We start from the raw sequence: 27,351 nt of genomic DNA on the forward strand, positions 1-27,351 counted from the left end.
CTTTTGGTTACCTTTTTTCTGTTTGTGTTCGTTTCTCATTTTCTTGGTTAGAGTCTTTCATTAAGGGTCTGGTAATTCTTAGCTGTCCATATTTCAGATTGGAGGAACTGAGAGCTGACCTTTGGAAGCTCTGAGCATGTGGGTGGGGGTCTTTGAATTGCATGCATGCTACATGGCCTTTTTGTTGGAGAATCTGTCTGGCTTTATCTATTTGGTAAGATTCCTAAAGAAGAGTGACTGATTAGGGGTGTGTGTTTGTGTTGTGTGTTAGTGTCAGCGTCATTGGCTTCAGGGGGCAAGTGAGGGAATTTAGGGAGCTAATTGCTTCTCAAATAGTTTTTACCCTAGTCCTCCTTATTTTAATCCCTGCATCGTAAACCAAAAGTTTAAAAAGTTCTTCTTAAGCAGATCATCAGAAAAATATTCCCTGATGTTACCTAAAAAGTTTTTAAGTACTTCGCCCCCATCCTAAGAGATTCTGGTTTTATTGGTCTGGGATGGAGTTTGTTCATGGATTGTTTTTTCCTAAGTCTCCACCAATTCTAATGTACATATATAACTTTTAGTTTATCTCTTTACGCCCACTTCACCTGAATTTTTAGGCTGAGAGGAACTACTTTAATTGTTTCCAGAGCCTTTTTATGTCTTGAGATGGATGTAGGGGTATGGGATACCCTATCTTGTAATTGAGTTAGAGGTAAGTTCTAAGAGGAAGGTAATTGTGAGGTGGGTGTTTTTGTTACTTGTATGAAAGGAAGCATCACATAAGAGGTAGTTCCTTTGTTTGAGGTGTTTTAGTTCTTAGCCATTCTTGAAAGTGATGTCTCCTGTGAGAAAAAAAAATCCATATGTTCTGGAGTAGACTTGGAAAGTCTTAATCTTTCAACAGTTTTGGTCCCTGAGGAAGGTCATGTTGATTGAATCAAAGGGTAGGCTAGATTTTGTATCTGTTCAAGTGCATGTCTGAGCTTTGATTTCATGGTGTTGCACTCCTGAACTCCTGTATATTTGATGTTTGTTAACCATGGCAGACTCTTGAGTAGGGAGGCCCCAGATTTTTTTTTTTTTTTTTTTTTTTGCGGCACTGGGAATTGAACTTGGGACCTCATACATGGGAAGCAGGTGCTCAACCACTGAGCTGCACTTGCTCCCTCCCCCCCATTTTTAAATTGATTAGTCTTTGAAATGTCTGCTGGGAGGTAGTTATGGTGTGTAACTTGTTATGTTTCTTAAAACTCATATTACCTATTTTGGAATGGGATATAATTGTTATTTATAATTGTTTTCCCTTTTTCAGCATTATCTGCATACCAGAGGTACTACAGTTTACAATCTGACTACTGGAAGGTAAGTGTACATTTGCATGCCTATTTCTTTCTTGTTTTTTGTATACTCAGAATGAATTGTACTTTTGCTTTCTTTGTTAATTAAAATATCTCTTCTAATTTTGTGTTATCTTGTACGAACCACAGTGTATTTGATTAAAATAGTTGGATTACTTCTGACATTACTTATTGGCCAAAGATGTTCTTAAGTGTGATAATTGAAAAGCAAGCAAGACCTACCAATCAGCAACAAAATGATTCCTTAGTTTTTTTGTCTTAATTTGGTAGCTGGAAATAAAAGTATTGTGGTCAGTCTGAATGAAGGTGGATGTATCCAGCTGAAAAGGGAAGGCAGAATGGGAAAGTTATAATAAAATCTTTCTTGGTATATTCTGTCTATAATTGGAGAGCTGAAACTAAAAGTCACATCTAAATGAAGAACTGTGCATCATAAAGAATCATCCACTTTCTTATCTTAGTTTAAATAGTACATAAAGTTCTTTTTTTCCTTTTTTTCCTTTATTGTGATATAATTTATATATCATAGATTCCTCCATTTTAAGTATGCAATTCAATGATTTTTACTAAATTTTTAGAGTTGTGCACCCATGACACCATCTTAATTTAGAACATTACCATACCCCCATTTGGCCCCAGAAAGGAACTTTTTGCCCACTCCTGACAACTACTAACCTACTTTGTGTCTCTATAGATTTGCCTTTTGCTAGATATTTCATATAAATTGAATCATACAATATGTGGTCATTTATGAGTGGCTTCTTTCACTTGGTACATTTTCAAGGTTCATCCATGTTGTAGCATGTATCAGTACTTCATTCCTATTTATTATCTAAGAATATTCTATTATATGGCTATACCACATTTTATTTGCCCATTCATCAGTTGATGGGCATTGGATTATTCCCAGTTTGTTTTGTTTTGTTTTTTGACTATTGTGAATAATGCTGCTATGAACATTGGTGTACAAGTTTTTGTATGGACATATGTTTTCAGTTCTCTTGGGTATATACCTGGGAGTGGAATTGTTCAGCCATTAGGGTAAATCTATTTTTAACATTTTGGGAACTTGCCAAAACTGGCTGCACCATTTTACATTCTTACTAGGAATGTAGAGAGTGTTCTAATTTTTCCACATCCTCAGCAACACTTGTAATTATCTGCTTTTTGAGTATAACTATTCTAGTGTGTACGAAGTAGCATCCTATTATGGCTTTGATTTGCATTTCCCTAGTGACTAATGCTGAGCATCTTTTCTTGGGTATATTAGCTATTTGTATATCTTTGTGAAATGCCTCTTCAAACCCTTTGTCCATTTTTAAATTTTTTTCCTTCCATTATTGAGTTGTAAAAGTTCTTTGTTCTGTATAGCCTAAGACAAAGATTTACTCATGATTTATTTATAGATAGTGCTGCAGTGAATAGTCTAGTCAAAGCCTTGGTTCATATTTTTGTTAGAGATTTTGTGGTATAAATTCCTACAAGTTGGATTGCTAGATGGAAGGCTCAGTCCTAAATACCTCTCCCTTGCGATTTAACCATTTTGCATTCCTTTCAACAATTCATGTTAGTGCTTGTTTTAACCATTGTCTTTCCCAAAAAGTGTATGTCAGGAGGCTTTTTGCCAATCTTACAGGTGAGAAATGAAAATTCTTTGTGTATCAATATGCATTTTCTTAATTGGGAGTGATTTTTTTTTTAAAGACCATTTGCATTTCTTTCTCTTTGAAATATTTGCTCATAACTCTCATCCATTTTTCTATTGGGCCATTGTTTTTATTCTCTTTTATATAGACAAACTATCTATTTATTGCTGATCTGTGATGTAAATTGCCAGTATTACCCAGTTTGCCAGTTGTTGTTGTGGTTTGGTTTTATGTGTTTGGTTGTTAGATTTTGCCCATGCAAGAAGTTTATTTATTTCTATGTAGTCAAGTTTACCTGTTTTTCCCTCATGCCCAGGTATTAGAAAAATTCACCCATATTTTCTTCTAGTACTTGAGTTGTTTTATTCTTTACATTAAATCTCTGGTCTTTTTGGGATTTACCCTTGAAGTGTAAAGTGTGAGGAAAATGTACTTTTATCTTTGTCCCTATGGCTACTTATCCTTGACACAATATATTTTAAAAATCCATCTTTACCTCCACTAATTTGAGATGTTGCCTTAATTGTATACTAAATTTTCATATGCAGTCTGTTTACTTAAAGATTTTTTAGTGTATTTCACTAGTCTTATCTATTCATGAGCTAATACCACATTGTTTTAGTTATAGGGGTTTTATAATTAATATACAAAAGCAGTGGGGCACTCTTTTAACATTGTTCTTGTTTTTAAGATTCTCCTGGATGTCCTTGGTTGCTTATTTTTCCAAATGAACTTTATATTAACTTATCTAGCTTCACAAAAATATCTCATGGTTTTTTGTGTTTTTTTCCTCTCCAGTTTTTTTGAGGTGTAGCTTACATTATTTTAAGTGTGTGGTTTTCTGAGTTTCAGTAATTATATAATGTTGTGTAATCATTACCATAAGCAAGATGCAGAACATTTCCATTGCACCCCTCTCCAGTTGATTCCCACTTCTCACCTCTGGTCTGAGGCAAAAATTACGTGCTTTCTGTCTCTCTAGTTTTGTCTTTTCTAGAATGTCTTAAAACTGGATTCAGACAGCCTACATCTTTTTGTGTTTTTCATGTTTTTCACTTAGCATGTTTTTTTTTTATTTTTGAAGAAGCTTTAGATTGCATAAATATTACATAAAAAATGTAGGGGATTCCCATATGCCCCACCTCTTCCCCCTCCTACACTTTCCCACATCAACAGCATCCTTCATTAGTGTGGTATATTTGTTACAATTGATGAACACATATTGAAGCATTGCTACTAACCATGGACTATAGTTTACATTTTAGTTTACATTCTATCCCACAAAATTTTGTAGCTTATGACAAAATATATAATGGCCTGTATCTTTCATTGCAGTGTCATGCAGGACAATTCCAGTGTCCTGAAAATGCCCCCCCATATTGTACCTTTTCTTCCCTATTCCTCCCATCAGAACCTCTGGTGGCCTTTTATATCAGTGATGCAAGTACTACCATTGCTAGAATAATAATTCTACTTTAGTCCATTGTTCATTCCCCAATCTTGAGGATCTGTTTCTGATTGAGACGGGGTTTAGGTGTCTTTGTAAGTGATGCTACTCTGTAATTTTCTTCTTGTGTCTTTGCCTAATTTATATATTTGGGTAATTCTGGCCTCATAAAATGAGTTGGGAACTGTTCCCTCCTCTTGTATTTTCTGAAAGTGTGTGTAGGGCTGCTAGTATTTCTTTCTAAAATGTTGGATAGAATTTACCAGTAAAGATATCTGGGCCTAGAATTTTCTTTGTGGAGACCTTTAAAACTACAGATACAATTCCTTGAATAGATACAGGGATGTTCAGTTTTTTAGTCACTTTTGGTAAGATTTGTCTTTCAAGAAATTTGTCTCTTACACCTAAGTTGTCAGATTTGCTATTTATAATCCTTTCATAATACTGTTTCCTTTTAGTAACTGTACAGTCTTCAGTGAAGTGTCCCATCTTCCATTCCTGATATATATATATTTAAATTAATTTATTGAAATGTGTTACTCATACATAAACATACATAAACAATACATGTATAGTAATTGTGAACTTACAAAACAAACATATATAACATCTTACTGGACTCTCATAACTCACCCTATTACCAATACCTTGCATTGTTGTTAAACCTTTTTAACTAACAATTAATGAGCATTGTCAAAATATTACTACTAACCGAAGTACTTTTCCCCCAACCCACCTTATTATTATCTTTATATCATTTATATATGAACGTACATAAACAATTAAGTGTACAGTAAAAGTTGTGAACTTACAAAGCAAACATGCATAACGTCATACAGGGGTCCTATACATCAACACTCCACCAACACCTTGCATTGTCGTGAGACGTTTGTTACAAATTATGAAAGAATATTGTCAAAATCTTTGTACTAATTATAGCCCTTATCTTATGGTTGCTGTGTTTTTCCCCCAACCCACCCTATTGTTATTTTTTAAATGTATACTTTATGACAGAAGTTATAAATTTATAAAACAATCAGTTGGCAAACAACAACCCTCTATCAACACACCACTGTGCTGGAATACTTGTTACAGATAAGATAATGTCATTTGATTGTTACCACACCCATAGTGTACATTTGGGTCACATTTCCATACTGCCTCATTAGCAACACAATACATCTTTGGCATAGATGCAAGAAAGTTCTGTTATTACTGCTAACCACAGTTCATAGGTCACTCCAGTTGTATTTTTCCCATGCATTCCCAACACCCTACCGTAGTGATGTACATTTGCTCTAGCTCACAAAGGACTCTTGCATCTGTACCATCAACCACAATTCTCATCCACCTCTTGGTTTACTATGCTATTCAGTTCCTAGATTATTCTCTAGCATTCTGTCAGTTGGCATTTACATACCTAGACAACCATTTTCAGCCACATCCCATTTATAAACTAGCTGTTCCTCACTGTTTGTTACCCTCCACTCTATACATTTCCACAATGTTACAGTAAAACTAATTAAAACTTCTCTATATATTAAACATCAGAAGTCCATCTCAGTCCTCCTCTTATCTCCTTTAAGAAGATACCATTAGGTATCTACCTACCTACCATTAGGGCTTGAAGATATTTTCCTACAATTTCTTCTAGAAACTTTATGGTTATTGCTTTTCTTTTTAGGTTTTTGATCCATTTTGAGTTAATTTTTGGATAAGGTATGAGATAGGGGTTCTCTTTCCTTCTTTTGGTTATGGATATCCAGTTCTTTCAGCACCATTTGTTGAATGGACTGTTCTGCTCGGCCTGTGTGGGTTTGACAGGCTTGTAAAAAATCACTTGACCATACATGTGAGGATTTGTTTTTTGAACCATCAGTTTGGTTCCATTGGTCTGTGTGCCTGTCTTTATGCCAGTACCTTGCTGTTTTTACCACTCTAGCTAGGTAATATGATTTAAAGTCTGGAGATGAAGGTTCACTTTTCCTTTTTATGATGTTTCTGGCTATTCAGGACCTTTTACCCTTCCAAATAAATTGGATAATTGTGATTTCAATTAAAAAAAAATGCTGGTGGAATTTTTATCAGGATTGCATTGAATTTGTATATCAATTTGAGTAGAATTGCCATCTTAATGATATTTAGTCTTCCAATCCATGAACATGGAATGTTCTCCAGTTATTTAGGTCTTTTTTGATTTCTTTTAACATTGAATTGCAATGTAAGTGCTTTACATTGTTTGTTAAGTTTGTTCCTGAATATTTGATTTTATCTGTCATATTTTATTTTCACCACTCTTTTGACACTTTTATTGATCTAATCTTCATTTCTGGACTCTCTTCCAGGCCTCTCCTGTCTTTTCTTTTCAGGCTCTAGCACACCCTTTAGTATTTCCTGCAAATCTGGTCTCTTGCTTAGAAATTCTCTCAGTTTCTGTTTAGCTGTGAATATTCTAATCTCACCCTCATTTTTGAAAGACAGCCTTGCTGGATATAAGATTCTTGGCTGGAAGTTTTTCTCTTGTAGTATCTTAAATATATCAGATCTTGCCTCCATGGTTTCTGGTGAGAAATCAGCACTTAATCTTATTGGGTATCTCTTATATGTTATGCATTACTTTTCTCTTGCTGTTCTCAGAATTCTCTCTTTGTCTTTAGCATTTGACATTCTGATTAGTATGTGTCTTGGAGTTGGTCTGTTCAGATTTTTTTGGATGGGAGTACGTTGTGCTTCTTGGACATGGATATCTATGTCCTTCAATAGGGTTGGGAAATTTTCTACCATTATTTCTTCAAATATTCCTTCTGCCCCTTTTCCCTTCTCTTCTCCTTCTGGGACACCCATGACACATACGTTTGCATGCCTTTTCTGTCATTTTGCTCTCTGACACCTTGATCAACTTTTTCCATTCCTTTTTTCATCTGTTCTTTTGTATATTCACTTTCAGAGGCCATTTCTTCAAGCTCACCAGTCTTGTCTTCTGCCTCCTCAATCTATTATATGAGTCCAGTGTTTTTTTAAAATTTCATTTATTGCACCTTTCATTCCCATAAGATCTGCTATTTTTCAATGTATGCTTTCAAATTCTTCTTTGTGCTCACCCAGTGTCTTCTTAATATCCTTCATCTCTTTAGCCATCTCATTGAATTTATTAAGAAGATTTGTTTGAACATCTGTGATTAGTTGTCTCAACTCCTTTATGTCATCTGGAGGCTTATCTTGTTCCTTTCACTGGGCCATATCTTCTTGTTTCTTGGTATGGATTGTAATTTTTTGTTGGTGTCTTGGCATCTGACTTACTTAGAGTATTTATTCTCCATGCAGTTTTCTCTTTAGTTTTTATGGCTTCCTGCCCTTTCTCCCTCACTGGTTGTGCAGTAGTATCCAAGGATGTAATTGGTACTATAAGCTGTAGAGGCTCAAGCTGCCCTTATTCCCCCTGGACAGATGAAGTTTCTCCCAACTTTCTCCTTTTCCAAAGGTAGGGATAGAGCCACAGCTGTGTGGCCATTCCTGATATTCTTAATTTGGTTTTCCTTTTTTCTTGATCAATCTGGCTAGAGTTTATCAATTTTATTGATGCTTTCAGAGTGTCAGCTTTTTTGTTTCATTTTTTTCTCTTGGTTTCCTGTTTTATGTTTCATTTTCAATTTCATTGATTCCTGATTGTCATTATTTACTTATGCTTTCTTTAATTTTCTCTTCTTCTACTTTCCTAGGCTAGGACTTAGATTATTGATTTTTAATCTTTTTATTTTCCTTTGTAATATAGTCATTTAAGCACATGTATTTCTCTAAGCACTGTGTTAGTTGTATCCCAGTTTTTCATATTTTTAAATTTTCATTATTCAGTTGAAAATACTTTTTTAATTTACAAGTTTCGATTTTTAAAAGAGAGCTCATTGTAAATAAATTCATTCTGTCATATTTATATAATATGCTTCTCAATTTCATTCTTTTGAAATTTCTTGAGATTTATTGACTTAGTACTTCAAAAACAAATATGTGATTTGCATTTGTTGGTTATATTGTCCTGTAAATACCAGTTAGGTAAAAATGATTCAAGCCTTTGACATTTGTTGAGAGTTACCTCCTATACTTGCTAAATTTTCTTTAACTTTAAAATTTTTTTTCCTTTAGTATGTTTTGAAACTCTCATTAATTGCATACATGTTTATAATTGTTATTTCTACCAGGTAAATTAATGCTTTCATCATTATGAAATATTTTTGTCTTGACATATTTTTATCTACTATTAATATACCTATTCCATCTTTCTTAGGCTTACTATTGGCATGGTATATATTTTTTCTTTTCTTTTCATCCTATCAATGTGTTTTTTATATTTCTAATTCTTCTTTTGTAGATAGTATATAAAAGGATCTTGCTCTTTTATCCTTTGGGAACTCTGCCTTTTACTTAGAATATTTAGCCATTGACAGTTGGTTTAATACCATTTGATGGTTTGATTTGGTATGGGTAGGTTTGTGTCTTCTGTTTAGTTATTTTTCTGTTTGTCCCCTCTGGTTTCTTGGTTTTACGTTCTTCTTTACCTGCATCCCCCGCTTTTGTTATTTGAATAACCTTATGTATGTATATATGTATGATGTAGGTATATATTCATTTATTGAGGTACCAGGGACCAGGTATTGAACCCAGGACCTTGTATGTGGAAATCCAGTGCTCAACCACTGAGCCCAATTGGCTTCCCTGAGTTGTGTTTTCATTTGTTTTGCTTGTTGTTTGTTTTTTTTTCTTCAGGAGGCACTGGGAACCGAACTTGGGTCCTCCCATGTGGGAAGTGGGTGCTCAACTGATTGAGCTGTAGGAAACAAAATGTGGAAAGTTTTGCAATTGTGTAGGTCCACATCTTTCCTGCCCTCATGTCCCCCATTGCTCCCATGCGCTCTCATGTGCTCCCATGTGCTCCCATTGTTATAGTGTTATATTTACATACATTTTTACCTCCACAACATGTTATTTTGCTTGCACAGGCCTATGTATACAAAGTAATAGTATTATTTTACATTTACCCAGATATTTATCATTTCCAATGTTTATCATTACTTTCTGTGAATTGTTTCCATGCTTTGTCATTTTCCTTTAGGCTGAGGATCTCTTTTTAGCAATTTTTATAGTTAAGCTCTGGTAGAGATGAAATTTTTTAGTTCTCTTTTTTTCTGAAAGTATTTTTTACCTTCCTTTTTAATTTCCTTTGTTTGTTTTTGTTTATAGGAGGTACTGAGGATTGAACCCTGTAGGAGTTCAACAACTTGAGGCGCTCAACAACTTGAGCTACATCCTTTCCCCACTTACATATTTTTTAAAGCTGCATTTTCTTAATGTGGCACTCATTTATTGCAACCCTTTAACTGTTTTCTTGAGTTTTGGGTAAAATGGATCTCCCAGGTTTTTTTGTGTGCTTTTCTTTATTTTTTAAAAAATATGTTTTTATTACAGAAATTGTGAACTTATAAAATAATTATGCACATGTGTTGAATTGCCATATAACAACCCTCCATAAACACACCACACTGTGGAACATTTGTTACAGAGGTTATGAGAGAATATCAGACTATTATCATTAACTATGATCCATAGTGTACATTTGCCTATTTTTTCCATAGCCCCCTATTATCAATGAAGTACATCTTTGGCATTGATGCAAGAATATTACAGTATTGCTGTTAACTATAATACAAAGGTTGCATTAATTGTATTTTTCCCATGCTTCTCCACATTACAACCTCCTTGCAATAATGACGTACATCTGCTCTAGCTCACAAAGGACACTCTTGAATCTGTACTGTCAACCACAATTCTTATTCACCTCTATGTTCACTGTATTATTCAGTACCTAGATTATTCTCTGGCTTTCTTTCAGTTGACATTTACTTCCCTAGACTACCCATTTCAACCACAATCCTATTTATAAACCAGCTGCTTACTCACTATAATGTGTTACCATCAACTCTATCCATTTCTAGACATTTACAGCCAAGTTAATTAAAACTTCTACATACATTAAACTTCAGTACTCCTTCACAGCCGTCCTCTTATCTCCTAATAACCTGTACTCTGTTTTAACACCCCATTTGTTTATTCTTCGTATTTAGTTCCTATTAGTGATACCATGCAGTATATATCCTTTTGTGTCTGGCTTATTTCACTTAGGATAATGTTTTCAAGATTCATCCATGTTATCATATGTGTCCCAATTTCACTACTTCTTACTGCAGTATAGTATTCCATTGTATGTATATACCACATTTTGTTTATCCATTCATTGGTTGATGAACACTTAGATTATTTCTATCTTTTGGCAGTGTAAGTAATGCTGCTGTGAACATCAGTGTGCAGAAGTCTATTTGTGCCACAGTTTTCAGTTCTTCTGGATATATTCTTAGTAGAGGAATTGCTGGATCATATAGTTCTATATTTAGCTTCCTGAGCAACCTCCAGACTGTTTTCCACAGAGGTGCACTATTTTACAATCCCATCAACAGTAAAGGAGTGTTCCTATTTCTCCACATCCTCTCCAGCACTTGTTCTTTTTCTGTTTTTTTTTTTTTTTAATGTCACTCTATGTGGTATGAGAAGATATCTCATTGTCATTTTGATTTCCATTTCCCTAGTAGATAGTGATATTGAGCATTTTGTTCATATGCTTTTTGGCCATTTGTATTTCCTCTTTGGAGAAATGTGTTCAAGTCTTTGACCCATTTTTTAACTGGATTGCTTGCTCTTTTATTGTTGAGTTGTATGATCTCTTTATATAGAATGGAAATCAAACTTTTATCAGATATGTGGTTTCCAAATGCTGTCTTCCATTGAGAGGGCTGCCTTTCACCTTCTTGATGAAGTCCTTTTAATCATGAAAGTGTTTGAGGTAGTCCCATTTATCCATGTTTCCCTTCATTGCTGTTATGCTGATTGATTTTCTTGTGTTGAACCACCCTTACATGCCTGGTGTAAAACCCACTTGCTTATGATGAATAATTCTTTTAATGGGTTGTTGGATTTGATTGGCCAGTATTTTGTTGAGGTTTTTTGTCTCTGTATTCATTAGGGATATGGGTCTGTAATATTCTTTTTTTCTATTATCTGTACCTAACTTTGGACTTAGTGTGATGTTGGCTTCATAGAATGAGTTTGGTATCATTCCTTCTTGTTCAGTTTTTTGGAAGAACTTGAGTAAAATTTGTACAAAGTCTTCTTTGAATGCTTGGTAGAACTCAGCCTGTGAAACCATCTTGTCCTGGGCTTTTCGTTTTGTGGAGTTGTTTGATGACTTTCAATCTCTTGTGATTGGTTTGTTGAGGTCTTCTATTTCTTCTAGGGTCAGTGAAGGTTGTTTGTGTGTTCCTAGGAATTTTTCCATTTTGTCTGCATTGTCTGTTTTGTTGGCATACAGTTGTTCATAGCATCTTCTTATGATGTCTTTTATTTCTGTGGGGTCAGTAGTAATGTCCCTGTTTTCGTTTTTTATTTTATTTATTTGCATCTGTTCTTTTTTTTTTTTGTTAGTTTAGCCAAAGGTTTGTTGATTTTATTAATCTCGAAGAACCAACTTTTGGTTTTGTTAATTCTCTATTTTTTCCCCCTAATTTCATTTATTTCTCCTCTGATCTTTGTTATTTCATTCCTTCTGCTTGTTTTGGAAATAGTTTGTTGTTCTTTTTCTAGTTCCTCCAGCTGTGTGGTTAGGTCATTGATTTTAGCTCTTTCTTTTTTAATGTTAGCATTGAGACTATAAATTTCCCTCTTCAGCACTGCCTTCCTTGCATCCCATAGGTTCTGATATGAGGTTGTTTTGCTAAGGAAGAGGCAGAAATTCTAAATGCTCTGCAAAGGCAGCTTTATTCATTCAAATGAGTTTCAGGTTATATCAAGTGATTATAACAATTGAGCAACCATAGAACAGAAGAGTAATTAATTAAAGGTATAGAAAAGAATGAAAGTATATACAACCACTCACCAAATCAGAAAACTTAACATCTGAACTCTCATGTGGCTCGGGAGCCCCTTTGAAGCCCATCAGAGTTCCCGATTAGAAAAGTGGTCCCAGGCAGACTGTCCCCTCCTGGGTGAGGCTCCAACTGGCAGCTTGGGGACCATCCTTTTTAAGGGGTTCTGAACCTCAGAACTCAGTGAGTCTTACAGCTCATGAGGAATGACCTCATAGAAAATAACTGAATCCACCTGGTGGGGGGTGGCCAGCCCTCCACAGGAGAGACAGTGTCTCAAGGGGTCTTCTGTTCTTTTCATAGTACACCGAATGGGAACATAAAGGTTTTTAGCTTTTAGTTTTACAGGGGATACAAACAGAATTTGTAAATATCATGTCTGGTGACTTGCTGCTTTTAAATATTTGTTTTTGGGTAATGGATGATGGGGTTGTTTGTATAGCAGCATTGTAACATTCCAGTTCTAGGCCGAAACAGCAGACTGTTGATTAGAAAGCCCATGCATTCACGAACTCTTAATAATAATAGTCATATCAGATGTGTTCTCGTTTTCATTTGTCTCGAGGTATTTATTGGTTTCTTTCTCACTTTCTTCTTTGGCCCATTGATTTAATCTAAGAGTATGATGTTTAATCTCCATATATTTGTGAATTTTCCCTTTTTCTGTCTCTTGGTGATTTCCAACTTTATTCCATTATGATCAGAGAAAGTGCTTTGTATAAATCTGATCTTGTTGAATTTGAGATCTGCTTTGTGACCCAACATGGTGTATCGTTGAAAAGGATCCATGAGCACTTGAGATGAATGTTTATGCTGCTGTTTTGGGGTACAGTGTCCTGTATATGTCTGTTAGGTTTAGTCCATTTATCATATTATTGGAACACTTGGTTTCTTTATTGATTCCCTTTTCAGATGTTCTATCCAGTACTGAGAGTGGTGTATTAAAGTCTCCCACTATTATTTTAGAGATATCTCTTTTTCTTTTCAGTTTTGCCAGTGTTTACCTCATGTTTCTTGAGGCATACATTTATGATTGTTATTTCTTCCTTGTGAATTGCCCCTTTTATTCATACATAATGTAGTTCCTTGTCTCTGATAGTTTTGCTTTTAACATCTATTGCAGCTGATATAAGTATAGCTATTTTTTTGGTTACTGCATGTGTGGAATATCTTTTTACAGCCCATTACTCTCTCCATCTATTGATATCCTTGAGTTTAAGATGGCTCTATTATAGACATCATTTAGATGGTATATATTTTCTTATCCATTCTGCCAGTCTGTGTCTTTTTAAAAAAAATTATATTGGTACATATTAATAAAGCATAAAATTCACCCAAAGTGTACAATCAGTGGTATTTGTTACAATCACATAGAGTTGATAATGAAAATGCTCCAATAATGATTGAAGTGATGAGTCTCTGTCTTATAATTGGGGAGATTAATCCATTAATATTCAGTGTTTATTACTGTAAAGGCAGTTCTTATTTCACCCATTTTGACCTTTGGGTTTCATCTGTCATATTTTATTTTTACCATGCTTTTTCACCTTAGTTCCTTTTACTGAAATAATCTTCATTTCTAGAGTTTTCTAAGCCTCTCTCTCCTGACTTTTCAGGCTGTAGCACTCCCTTATTTCCTGCAAAGCCAGTCTCTGTTACAGACGTTCTCAGTTTCTGTTTAGCTGTGAGTATTCTAAACTGCTCTCATTTTTGAAGGACAGTCTTGCCAGATATAAGATTCTTTCCTGGCAGCTTTTCTTTTATAGAATCTTAAGTATATCATACCACTGCTTCTTGCCTCCATGGTTTCTGGTAATAAACTGGCAGTTAATCTTATTGGGTATCCCTTATATGTTTTAAATTACTTTTCTCTTTGCTGCTGTCAGAATTCTCTCTTTGTCTTTGACTTGTAATATTCTGATTAGTATGTGTCTTAGAGTTGGTCTATTTGGATTTATTTGGATGGGAGTATATTATGCTTCTGGGACATGGATATCTCTGTCCTTCAATAATTTGGGGAAATTATCTATCATTATTTCCTCAAATATTCCTTCTTCCTCATTTCCCTTCTTTTTTCCTTCTGGGATACCTATGACACTTATGCTTGCACATTCTTGTTGTCCTTTAGTTTCCTGAGACCCTGTTCAATTTTTTCCATTCTTCACCTTTTCTTTTGTTCATTTGCTTTCAGAGGTCGTGTATTCAAGCTGACTGATCCTTTCTTCTTCCTCCTCAAATCTGCCATTATATGCCTCCAGTGTATTTTCAGTTTCATTTATTTTCCCTTTCATTCCCATAAGGGCTGATATTTTTCTATGTATGCTTTCAAGTTCTTCTTTGTGCTCACCCAGTGTCTTCTTAATATCCATAATCTCTTTAGCCAACCCATTGGATTTATTAAGGAGATTTGTTTGAACATCTGTGGTGAATTGTCTCAACTCCTTTATGCTATCTGGAGGCTTATCTTGTTCCTTTAACTGAGCCATTTCTTCCTGTTTCTTGGAATGGATTGTAATTTTTTGTTGGTGTTTTGGCATCTTGCTTACTAGATGTATTTATTTTCGGTGTAGTTTCTCTCTTCAGTTCAGGACTTTCATGCCCTTTCTCCTTTGCTGGTGTTTAGTAGGAGCTGAGGCTATAGTTGGTACTATAAGTTGTGTAGACTGAAGCTGCCAGCATTGTCCCAGGAACTGATGAAGCTTCTCCCACCATTCTCCTCTGCCAGGAGAATGGACAGAGCCTCAGCCATGTGTAATAATACAAATCCTGCAGGTAAAGACTGTCTGTAGTTGCCAGGAGAGACTAATGAAGCTTCACACCCCTTCCTCCCCTTCCTGGGTTGGGGATTGAGGTACAGGTTTGTTCAACAGTGTATGCCATTCAGGTCTAAAATGACAGCCATTGTTCAGGTAGATTGATGTAGCACCAGCCCTCCATCTCCCATGCCAAGGGAGGGGATAGACCCTCTGAAGTGCCCATCAGTCTTAATCTGTGTGGACTGAATGTGCCTACCTTGAGAGGCTGATGGAGTACTGTCCCTTTTGCCCTTTTAAGGGGTGGGGATGGAACCACAGGTGCCCAACAGTTCAGTCTGTGTAGGCCAAAAATGCGTACCATTACCCAGAGAGGCTGAGGCAACACCAGCCCCCTCCTATCCTATTGCAGGGTAGGGGTATATCCACAGGTGCCCAAAGGTTCAGTCCATGTAGGCCTAAAGTATGTGCCATTGCCCAGAAGGGCTGAGGAAACACCAGTCCTCTCCTGTCTTATTGGGGTGTCGGGGTAGATCCACAGGCACCCAGCAGTTCATTCCATGCAGTCCGAATGTGCCTGCTATTGCCCAGAAAGGCTCAGGAAACACCTATCCTATTGGGGGCTGGGGGTGGATCCACAGGTACCCAACAGTCCAGTCTGTGCAGGCTGAAAGTGTCACTTGTTGCCCAGAAAGGTTAAGGAAACACATCTCCCCTCCTATCCTCCTTGGGGGCAGGGATGGAGCTACAGGTGTCTGTCTGACTGTGGGCCCAAAGCACCTGCAGTTATCCAGAGAGACTTGGGAAACACTGCCTCCTCTTGTTATATTGGGGGTGTTGGGGGTGTTGGAGCCACAGGTGTCCAGCAGTTGAGTTTGTGCAGGTCAGAAGCACCTGCAGTTGCACTCAGAGGCTGAGGAAACAGCTGCTCTCTCTTACCCAGTGCTGTGGAACGTGGGGGTGGAGATGGAATTGAAGTTGCTCAGCTCACCAGTTTGTGAGGGCCAAAGCACCTGCAGTTGCCCAGAGAGGCTGAGGAAACACAGCTCCTCTTCAATCCTGTTGGGGTTTAGGGATGGAGCCCAGGGTGTCTAACTATTCAGTCTGTGCCAGCTGAAATGTAGTTACCTGAAGAGGCTGGTGAATGCCTCGCCAGCTTCCACTCTGCCAGAGGTGGCCCTGGAGCCTAGGCTAGGGCTGCAATCTGATCTGGGTGGAAAGAAGTTAGTTTCTACTAATCACTGATTGAAAATCACTGTGATTTTTAATCAGCCCTGCTTCCTCTCATACCAGTGGTAGAGTTAAATTGGCAACTACTGGCCTCTTACCAACTTCCATAGGTTCAAACTTTAGCTGTTCTTAAGATTATATTTTAACCCGCCGAATTTACTAATCAGTAGCTGAAGTCGGTGGCCAACTGTTTCTTCCTCCCCCGTTTTTGGGAAATGGAGCTTCCAACTCCAGCCATGGAATAGTTCCTGAGGTAGCTTGAGCTCCCCGTGGAGAATGGGCATCAACCTCTGCTGCGTGCAGTGTTCCACTCAAGCAGCTTTGTTGAAGATGGGCGATCTCCTCCTTCCAGTCTTTCAAGGATGTTGCAGGTTGCTCTTCTGGTATTCCTGGTCCCCTTAAACAGGTGCTTTAGATAGCTCTGGGTGACTACTCACTTGCCTTGTAGGACGAACTGAGCCTTGAGCTTCTTTAGCCCCCATCTTGCCCCTTTTCCTTGCCTTCCTTTTTTATTTTTTATTGTGGCAATATATGTAACATAAAAGTTGCCTTTTGAACATTTTTAAATTGTGAAATTCACCTGTATTAGTTATATTTTGTGTTACAGTCACTATTATCCATTACAGGAGTGGGTGTAGCTCAGTGGTTGAGCACATGCTTCTCGTGTACAAGGTCTGGGTTCATTCCCCGGTACCTCCTAATTAAAACAAAACAAAAAAAGCAATGAAAAATGTTATTACCCAGAACAGAAATTTTGTACCCATTAGGTAATAATGCTCCATTCTCCCTCCCCCCAACCCCCGTAACCTCTAATCTACTATTTGTCTATATGAATTTGCTTGTTCTAGTGCTTTCATTTAAGTGCAGTCGTAAAATATTTGCCCTCTTATGTTTGACTTATTTCACGCAACATGATGTTTTCAATGATCCATCTGCGTTGTAGCATCTATCAGAACATTATTACTTTTATGGGCTGAATAATATTCTATCATATGTATATACCACATTTTGTTTATCCATTCATCTTTATAATGTCCTATGCATGGAAATTTTAAATTCTGATGAAGTCCCATTTATGTTTTCTTTTGTTACTCTTTTTGGTTTCATGTCTAAGAATCCCTTGCCCAATACAAAGTCCTGAAGATTTTCTCTATTTTCTTCTAAAAGTTTTATATTTTTAGCTCTTACATTTAGGTGGTTTTCCTAATTTGAGGTAATTTTTGTATATGGCCTGAGGTAGGGTCCAATTTCATTATTTTCCCAGTACCGTTTGTTAGAGAGACTATTCTTTTTCCATTAAATGTATTTGGTACCTTCAGTTATAAATGGATAAGAGAATCCTGGTTTGGTTTTTGTATGGATTGCTGAAACTTCTTTAATTTGCATTGCAGCTTCTGGCACCAACTGCAAGAATTGTAGACACTCATTTCAATCCAATTCTGACTCTTAACTCCTGGAGTTAGGCCATACTCCACAGGTTAAGGGCAACCCCCTACTAGGTTGTTCTTCAGGTATCAGTTCTAAGTTTGGGAACCCAGGCCACCAGAACCTCTGATAACCCCCTTGGGTTCAGTAATTTGTTAAAACAACTTACAGAATTCACTGAACACACTATACTTATGATTATTGCTATTATAGTAAAAAGATACAAATAAGAAGCCAAAAAAAGAGGAATAGGACAAGGTCTGGGAGGGTCTCAAACATAAGCTTACAATGTCTTCTCTACTTTGAAGGAGAAATAGACGTCTCTGTAATAATCACTGGAGACTTTCAACACTCCACTCACCTTATTAGATAGAACAGCTAGACATAAGATCAAAAAGGAAACAGAACTTGAACAATATGCACTGCATCCAAACTCAGTGGGTTATATATTCTTTTCAAGTGCCCATGGATCTTTCTCCAAGATAGGCCACATGTTAGTGGGCACAATGTAGCTCTCAATAAATATAAAAAGATTGAAATTATCCAAAGCGCCTTTTTAGATCATAATGGAATGAAATGAAATCGGTAATAGACTAAAGTAAATTCACAAATGTGTAGAGGCTGAACACCACACTCCTAAATAATCAGTGGGTCAAAGAAATTACAAGTGAAATCAATAAATATATTGAGACAAATGAAAACGAGAACACAGCTTATCAAAACTCATGGGATGCAGCAAAGGCAGTCTTGAGAGGGAAATATATAGCCCTAAGTACCTGTATTGAAAAAGAAGTAAGAGCTAGACTCAGATTTAACTGAACAACTAGAGAAACTAGGAAAAGAACAGCGAACCAATCTGAAAGCAAGCAGAAGGAAAGAAATAGTAAAGATTAGAGCAGAAGTAAATGAAATTGAGAACCAAAAAAAAGAGAAAATTAACAAAACCAAAAGCTGATTCTTTGAGATCAATAAAATTGACAACCCCCTAGCTAGACTAACAAAGAAAAAAGGAGAGAAGTTGCAAATAAATACAACCAAATGAAAGGGGGGAAGTTACAGCTGCCCTGCAGAAATAAAAAGAGTCCTAAGAGAATACTATGAGAAACTGTATTCTAACAAACTAGACAACCTAAATGAAATTGACAAATTCCTAGAAATGCACAAAAAGCCTACACTGATGTTACAGGAAATACAGGAAAGGGAGCTGATGTGTCACAAGAGAATGATCACCTCTTTCCCACTCCCGAACATCCCAGGATCAGTTCCCAGAGCGGCCTAATAGGAATACAAAGCAGACATAGAAGAACACACAGCGAAAGGACACAGAGAACAGACAACGGGAGGGGGAGGAGGAGAGAAAAAAATAAATACAGCTTTTAAAAAAAAAAAAAGAAATATAAGAACTTAACAAACCAATCACGTTTAAGCAGATTGAATCTGTCATCAAAAATCTCATAGCAAAGAAAAATCCAGGACCAGATGACTTCACAGGGGAATTCTACTACACATTTCGAAAACATTGTTAACACCAGTTCTGTTTAAAGTCTTCCAAAAAACTTGAGGGAGAATAACCCAACACATTTTATGAAGCCAACATCACCCTAATACCAAAGCCAGGTAAAGGTACTACAAGAGAAGACCAATCTAATGAACATAGAGGCAAAAATTCTCAACAAATACTTGCAAATCGACTCCAACAGCATATTAAAAAACATACATCACAAACAAGTGGCTTTTATTCCTGATAAAGCAAGGCTGGTACAACATAAGAAAATCAATCAATGTAATACACTGCATTAACAAATTGAGGGGGAAGAAATCTCATAATAATCTCAATTGAAAAAGGCATTCGACAAAATCTAGCATCCTTTTTTGATAAAAAACATTTCAGAAGATAGGAATCAAAGGGAAATTCCTCAATATGATATAAAGCATTTAGGAAAAACCCACAGCCAACATCCTACTCAATGGGTAAAGGTTGAAAGCTTTCCCTCTAAGATCGGGACGGGACAAGACAAGGATGCCCACTGTCACCATTGTAATTCAGTATTTTACTAGAAATTCTAGCTAGGGCAGTTAGACAAGAAAAATAAAGACATCAAAATAGAAAAATGGAAGTAAAACTCTCACTGTTTGTAGATGACATGATCCTGTACTTAGAAAATCCTTAAGTATCCATGACAGAGCCTCTTGAGCTAATGAATGAGTTCAGCAAAGTGCCAGGATACAAGATCGACGTGCAAAATTCAGTAATGTTTTTGTATACTAGTAATGAACAAACTGAGGAGGAAATCAGGGAAAATCTCATTTACAATAGCAAGAAAAATACTCATACCTAGGAATTATTTTAACCAAAGAATTGCAGGACCTATATGCAGAAAACTACAAAACAGTGCTAAAAGAAATTTAAAAAGACCTAAACAAATGGAAAGACATTCTGTGTACATGGATGAATATCGTGAACATGTCAGTCTTACCCAAACGTAAAGATTCATGCAATACCAATCAAAATCCCAACAGCTTACTTCACAGAATTAGTAAAGGCAATTACCAAATTCATTTGGTAGGGAAAGTGGATTCAAGAGCCAAAAGCATTCTAAAAAAGAAGAGCAATGTGGAACGAATTTCACTGCCAGACCTTGAAACATGCTACATAGCTACAGTGGTCAAAACAGCATGGTACTGGCATAAAGACAGGTACATCAGTCAGTGGAATCGAATTGAGAACCAGAAATAAACCCTCACCTATACAGTTAACTGGTATTTTACAAACATACTAAGTTGATATTAACGGGACAAAACAATCTCTTCAACAAATGGTGCCAGGACAACTGGATATCTACAACCAAAAGAATGAAAGAAGACCTCTATCTCACTCCCTATACAAGAATCAACTCAGAATGGATCAAAGACCTAAATATAAAAGCCAGGACCATAAAACTACTAGAAGAAAATGTAGGGAAACATCTTTAAGACCTTGTAGTAGGTAGTGGTTTCTTGGACCTTACACCCAAAGCACATGTAAGAAAAGAAAAAAACAGATAAATAGGACTTCCTCAAAATGAAACACTTTTTTCCTCCCAGGACTTTGTCAAAAGTGTGAAAAGGCAACCCGCTCAATGGGAGAAAATATTTGGAAATCACATGTCATGTAAGGGTTTACTATCCAAGATATATAAAGAAATGTTACAACTCAACAATAAAAAGACAACAACTCAGTGGAAAAATGGGCAAAAGACTTGAATAGACATTTGTCCAAAGAAGAAGTACAAATGGGAAAGAAACACATGAAGAAATGCTTAACATCACTAATGATTAGGGAAATGCAAATGAAAAGTACAATGAGATAACACGTCACACCTATTAGAATGGCCACTATTAAAAAGAAAGAGAACTAGAAGTGTAGGAGAGGATATGGAGAGAGAGAAAAATACTTATTCCCTGTTGGTGGGAATGCAGAATGGTACAGCCCCTGTGGAAGACAGTTTGGCAGTTCATAAAGAAGTTGAATATAGACTTGCCACATGACCCTGGAATACCCAGAAGAACCGAGAGCAGTGACACAAACATCTGCCAGCTGATATTTATAGCAACATTATTCATGATTGCCAAAAAGTTGGAAATAACCCAGGTGTCCATGAACAGATGAATGGATAAGCAAACTGTGGTGTAGTCACAGGATGGAATATTATACAGCTGTAAGAAGAAATGAAGTTATAAAGCATATGATACCATGGATGAACCTGGAGGACATTATGTTGAGCGGAGCAAGCCAGACACAAAAGGAGAAATACTGTATGCTTGCACTACTATGAACCAAATATATTATGTAACATATTGTATGATTGAAAAAAATTTTATAGGTATCTAGTACATTTAAGTGAGAAATGTATGTTTTTATTCAGCTGTGTTTTCTTTTTCAATTTTTTATATTTTCAGTTATTAAATGTGCAAAATAAAAAATGGTTAAAAAGGCACTTGGGGAGAATATCTGTTGCATGTCTCTTCTAGCTTCTGAGGGCTGCCTTGTCTTGTGGCTCCAGCCCTCCAATCTCTGTCTCTGTCACATGGTCTTATTTCTGCTTTTCTGATGATCAGAAAAGCTTTTTTGATGATCAGAAAAGCAGACCATGTGATCTGATGATCAGAAAAGCAGTCTGTTCATTAATTCTCCCCCCCCCCGCCCAAAATAAACCAACTTACTTTTCCAATACAATGGCTTTGATAGAGTTTGCTTAAAATTTAAGTCAAGACACTGAAAAAAAAAAATGAGTAGATTGACATATATATAATATCACAGGGCTCTCTGAGATATCACTGCTGAAAAGGATCAAGTATTTCAAGGACTCATAGTTTATAAATATTTACATGTTTTTGATATGCTGATTATAAACAGATTTTGTTCTTTGCTTAAATCAGAGTAACCGAAGAGGTCTAAACACAATTTTACTGCCTAATTCAGTACATGCTTGATAATTGTGATATGTGTTTCTTTCCTAACTGGGCCTTACTAGTGAGGTTTTCTTTAGGCCATTTAGCTCCCATGTGTTATTTTTCATTGATATTGAACTGATAGGAAATTATGGGTTAATGTAGAGTAGAGGAGAGATTTGGGGAGAAGAATTAGTATAATGGAAGAATTCAAGGTTCATCTAATTCAAACTCATGATGTTGAACTTAGAAAATATTTTCAGTATTTAAATGTATCAGTGTTGAAGTTCTTTATAGCATGAAAATATTTAGAACTCTTAAGTGAAGACAGAACTATAATTAATATTTCAACAAGCTTAATGCTTCAATTAACCTGAAAAAGGAAGATAAAATCTAGGCAAAAGAGTCCAAGAGAATGATATGTTTTAAAGAATAATGATGTAGGAAAAGTTAAAAAGCAGTATATTTGGGAATAAGCACTTGATTGTTTTAAAATTTTAGAAGTAGAGCACATCCTAGAAATCATTATTTAATGAGTTTATTCTGTTGACTAACATCCTGAGTTCAGGCTGGTTAATGAGATTCCCAGGTTAGCATTCTAGATGGTGGTTAAACTAGGTGGTCTGTACTCATTTACGTACTTTCATTGTCTTTTCCTATTACACAATTTATAGCACTTAGTAACTGTCTTTCAAATTCATTGAGAAGGGTTTTGTTAGCAATAGAGATAAGGAAGATGGTTGCTTCTCTCCAGGTGCTGGAGTTCTTGAAGGGAAAGAAAAATGAAACATGTTTTTTTTGTTTGTTTGCTTGTTTTTGGTGGAAAGTGTGACAGTGGTGGTTTTTTGTTTTGTTTTTTTTTTGTTTTGTTTTTTTTGATCAGAGTTGATTATGGGTATTTTCTAGGCATTTTAAATGAAGCTGAAGGAAGGGGAAATAATATGAAAAGAGTATACTGAATCTCCTGCCCTCCATACACTCTTGTTGAAGAGTGACAAGAACATAAGTTTTTTGGTAAGTGATACGTTGGAGGTATTTCAGCTATGAGGGAGGCAGAAGTGCACATGTTGTTGTAAGGTGGGTGTAAACTTTTCTAATTTCTTTTAACAAATCAATTTTATTGATATATATTAATAAAACATAAATCCATCCAAGGTGTACAAAACAGTGGTATTCAGTGTAATCCCATGTTTGTGCATATATTGCTTCAGTCATTCTTAGAGCACTTTCATTATTCTAATAATACTACTAATAATAAAAAACAACCAAAACTCATCATCTCTCAATCTCTCTGTGCTTTCCCTGCCATACATAGCTGCTATTCTTTTCCCTTCTCTCTAGTATGTTTGTATTTATGTTTTATAAAACAGTCTTACATATGCAGTACCATCCATCTTTGTGTTTTACATGAAGTTTTACTATGTTAGAGTCCCATGTAACAGTTTTTAGCTTTCCTTCTAATAATATAGATGACCTTAAACTTTCCTTTTCAATAAAGTGAAAACTTAGGGAACTCACTGCCTTTCCTCAAGGACGCAGAACTGTAGCCAGTCTGCTTTCTTCTTCAGAGTCTTTTTGTCATTGTCTGTCAAATAAATTCCAGGGTATTTGTGTTTAGATGGGAGTACCAGGGAAAAGTGAGTCTGTGCCATCTTGTTCTGAAACAGAAACTTGGACTATTTATATTTAATGTGATTACTGATATGGTTAGAATTGTGACTATCATCTTGCTATTTGCTTTCTGTTCCATATGTTTTCTCCTTTTATGTTTCTGCCTTTTACTGGATTAGTGCAATAATTTTTATGATTCCATTTTTTTTTTCCCTCTTCCTGGTTTATTTGGGCTATACTTTTTTTTTTTTTGGTAGTTACTTTAGGTTTGGGTTTTTTTTTTTAAGATTTATTTATTTACTTTATTTATCCCCGCCTCCCCTAGAAGGTTCTCTTCTCTGTCTGCTCATTGTTTGATCGCCTTCTCCAGGAGACACTGGGAACCAAACCCAGGATGTCCCACATGAGAGGCAAGTGCCCAAAGGCCTGAACCACATGTGCTCCCTGCAGGCTGCTGTGTCTGCCAGCTTGTGGCATCTGCTCATAGTGGCTCATTGTGGCAGTGCCTAGCTCGTTATGGTGGTGGCAGCATCTGCTCGTCATCTTTTAGGAGGCACCAGGACCCAAACCTGGGAACCTACCAAGTGGAGGTGGGCGCCCGACTGGTTGAGACACATCGGCTTCCCTACTTTATGTTTTAGGAGATAGGTGTTTACTTATCACAGTCTACCTTCAAGTAATATACATCTCCCTATAAACTATGTATTAGTCAGCCAAAGGGGTGCTGATGCAAGGTACTGGTATCTGTTGGTTTTTATAAAGGGTATTTTTTTTGAGGTAGAGGCTTACAGTTACAAGACCATAAAGAGTAAGTTACTTCCCTCACCAAAGTCTGTTGCCATGTGTTGGAGTAAGATGGCTGCCAGTCTCTGTGAGGGTGCAGCCTTCCTCTTCCTCTTCCTCTTCCTCTTCCTCTTCCTCTTAAGGCTCTGTGGGCCCAGCCTCTTCTCACCTCAGCTGTAGCCTGGCATAAGGCGTGTGTCTCTCCCCAGGGCTTGTTTCTTTCCAGGCTCAGTTGCAGTTGTAGGCTATCAGGCTCATCCTTCTTCTGGGCCTGCAGGATCCTCTTTGTATTTTCACTGTGTGTCTATTTCTGTGTGAGAGTTGTTTTATCCCCACCAAAGGGGCGGGGACTCAACCCTGCACAGTGTATGACATCATAGAATAAAAGCCCTAATCTTGACTTAATAAGGTAAAAGTGAAACCTCTGAATTTAATACAAGCAAAAGGAGTATCATGCCCAGAGGAACAGACCAGTTTGCAAACATAATCAATCTCTCCTTTTTGGAATTGTAATATCAAAGTGGTTACAGACTATGAGTATTAAAGTATACTTCTATTTCACCTCTCACAGATTTTGTGGTATTGCGGTCAGTGATTTTTCTTCTACATTTTGTTGTCAGCCCCAAATTACATTGTTGTTGTTGTTGTTGTTGTTTTACTTAAACAATTAGTAATATTTTTAGGAGATTCACATAATTAAGAAAAAGTTAGTTTATATTTACAATAAATGTTTCCAGTGCTCTTCAGTTCTTCCTCTACATCTAGATTTCCATCTTGTATTGTGTTTTCCTTCTGCATGAAAGACTTGCTTTAACATTTCTTACAGGAAAACTTGCTGGTCATTAATTCCTTCAGCATTTGTTTGCAAAAGTTTATATTTCTCCTTTATTTTTGAAAGATATTTTGGCACTGTGTGGCATTCCAGATTGACCTTTTTTCATTTTGGTACTTAATAAAGATGCCATTCCACTGTTTTCTGCCTTTCTTTATTTTCAAGATATAATAAAGATGCCATTCCACTGTTTTCTGCCTTTCTTTATTTTCAAGATATTTGGTGTCTTCCTTATCTTCGTACCTCTATAAGTGAGGTGCTTGTTTTCCTTTGGCTACTGATATGGTTTTTCTTGTTATTGCTGATAGTAAGCAATTTCATTGTGTTGTCTTAATGGTTTTGTTTTTTCTAAACTGTCTCGTGATTGAGCTTGTGTGGTGGTGGTTGCACAACTCTAAGAAAATATATTTAAAACCATTGAATTGTACAATTTGTTGAGCTCCTGGGGAATGTGGATTTACAGCACTACGATGTGCTTTCACCATTTCTATTAATTAAAAAGATTTACAATCAGCGCTTTTTACAAATTCTGCACAGATTAAACCTCAGCTTTCCGTTTTTAAACCTCATTCTATTTTCTGGTGACCTATATTCTAGTTATTTACACCATGAGTTTACACAATGTATTTCATAATAGTGCAGTCATACAGAATTTGTTCTTTTGTGACTGGCTTGCTTCACTCAGTATAGTGTTCTCCAGGTTCATCCAGGTTGTCATATGCATCACAACTTCATTTTTACCATTGCATAATATTGCGTTATGTGTATACACCACAATTTGTTCATCCATTCATCACTTGATAGACACCTGGGTTGTTTCCAACTTTTGAAAATCATGAATAATGCCGCTGTGAGCATCGTTGTGTATATGTCTTTTGGTGTCTCTGCTCTCAGTTCTTCTGGGTATATACCTAGTAATGGTATTGCCGGGTCACATGGCAAGTCTATATTCAACTTCTTTAGGAACTGCCAAACAGCCCTCCACAGTGGCTTTACCATTCTACATTCCCATCAACAGTGAGTAAGCATTTCTATCTCTCCACTATTTACAGTTTTTGGCTTTTAATAACGGCCAGTCTGATAGGTGTGAATTGGTATCCCGTTGTAGTTTTGATTTGCATTTCCCTAATTGGTAGTGATGGTGAACATTTTTTCATGTGTTTCTTCGTCATCTTTGGACAATTGTCTTTTCAAGTCTTTTGCCCATTTTTTAATAGGGTAGTTTGTCTTTTTATTACTGAGTTATATGATCTCTTTGTATATCATGGATATTAAACCCTTATCGGATATATGATTCCCAAATATTTTCTCCCCATTGAGCCGCGAGCCTTTGCTGCCTTTTGACAAAGTCTTTTGAGGTGCAAAAGTGTTTAATTTTGAGGAGGTCCCACTTAATCTATTTTTTCTTTTGTTGCTCAACCTTTGGTTGTTAGGTTTAAGAAACTACTGCATACCACAAGATCTTGAAGATGTTTTTCTACATTTTCTTCTAGGCGTTTTATGATTGTTGCTTCTCTATTTAGGTTCTTGATCCATGTTTAGTTAATTTTTGTATAGGTGTGGGATACAGGTCTTCTTTCTTTCTTTTGGATATGGGTGTCCAGTTCTTCTGGCACCATTTGTGGAATAGACTCTTGGCCTAGCTGGTAGGGCTTGACAGCCTTGCCAGAAATCACTTGACTGTAGATGGTGAGGGTCTAATTCTGAGTTCTTAATTTGGTTCCATTGGTCACTGTATCTGTTTTTATGCCAGTGCCATGCTGTTTTTACCACTGTAGCAGAGTCCTCCAACTGTGTTCTTCTTTTTTAAGATCTCTTTGGCTATTCGAGGCCCCTTACCCTTCCAAAATATATTTGATAATTGGTTTTTCCCATTCTGCAAA

The 27,351-nt window shown here is 36.4% G+C and overlaps 1 protein-coding gene across 11 annotated transcripts in view; it reads left to right on the plus strand.

Annotated features, from left to right (window-relative positions):
- The window catches only part of KDM6A (lysine demethylase 6A), a 274,310-nt gene that overhangs the window by 108,254 nt on the left and 138,705 nt on the right, over positions 1-27,351 (plus strand). For all 11 annotated transcript variants that reach the window (XR_011647989.1, XR_011647990.1, XR_011647991.1 and 8 more), the window contains exon 4: positions 1,298-1,347. Coding sequence is in view for 8 of the 11 variants with exons in the window: in XM_058290960.1 (XP_058146943.1) it covers positions 1,298-1,347 (50 nt within the window). In the remaining 3 variants the exon portion in view is untranslated. The remainder of the gene's footprint in view (positions 1-1,297; positions 1,348-27,351) is intronic.

This window comes from Dasypus novemcinctus, chromosome X (assembly GCF_030445035.2).
Source record: "Dasypus novemcinctus isolate mDasNov1 chromosome X, mDasNov1.1.hap2, whole genome shotgun sequence".
NCBI classification, from domain to species: domain Eukaryota; kingdom Metazoa; phylum Chordata; class Mammalia; order Cingulata; family Dasypodidae; genus Dasypus; species Dasypus novemcinctus.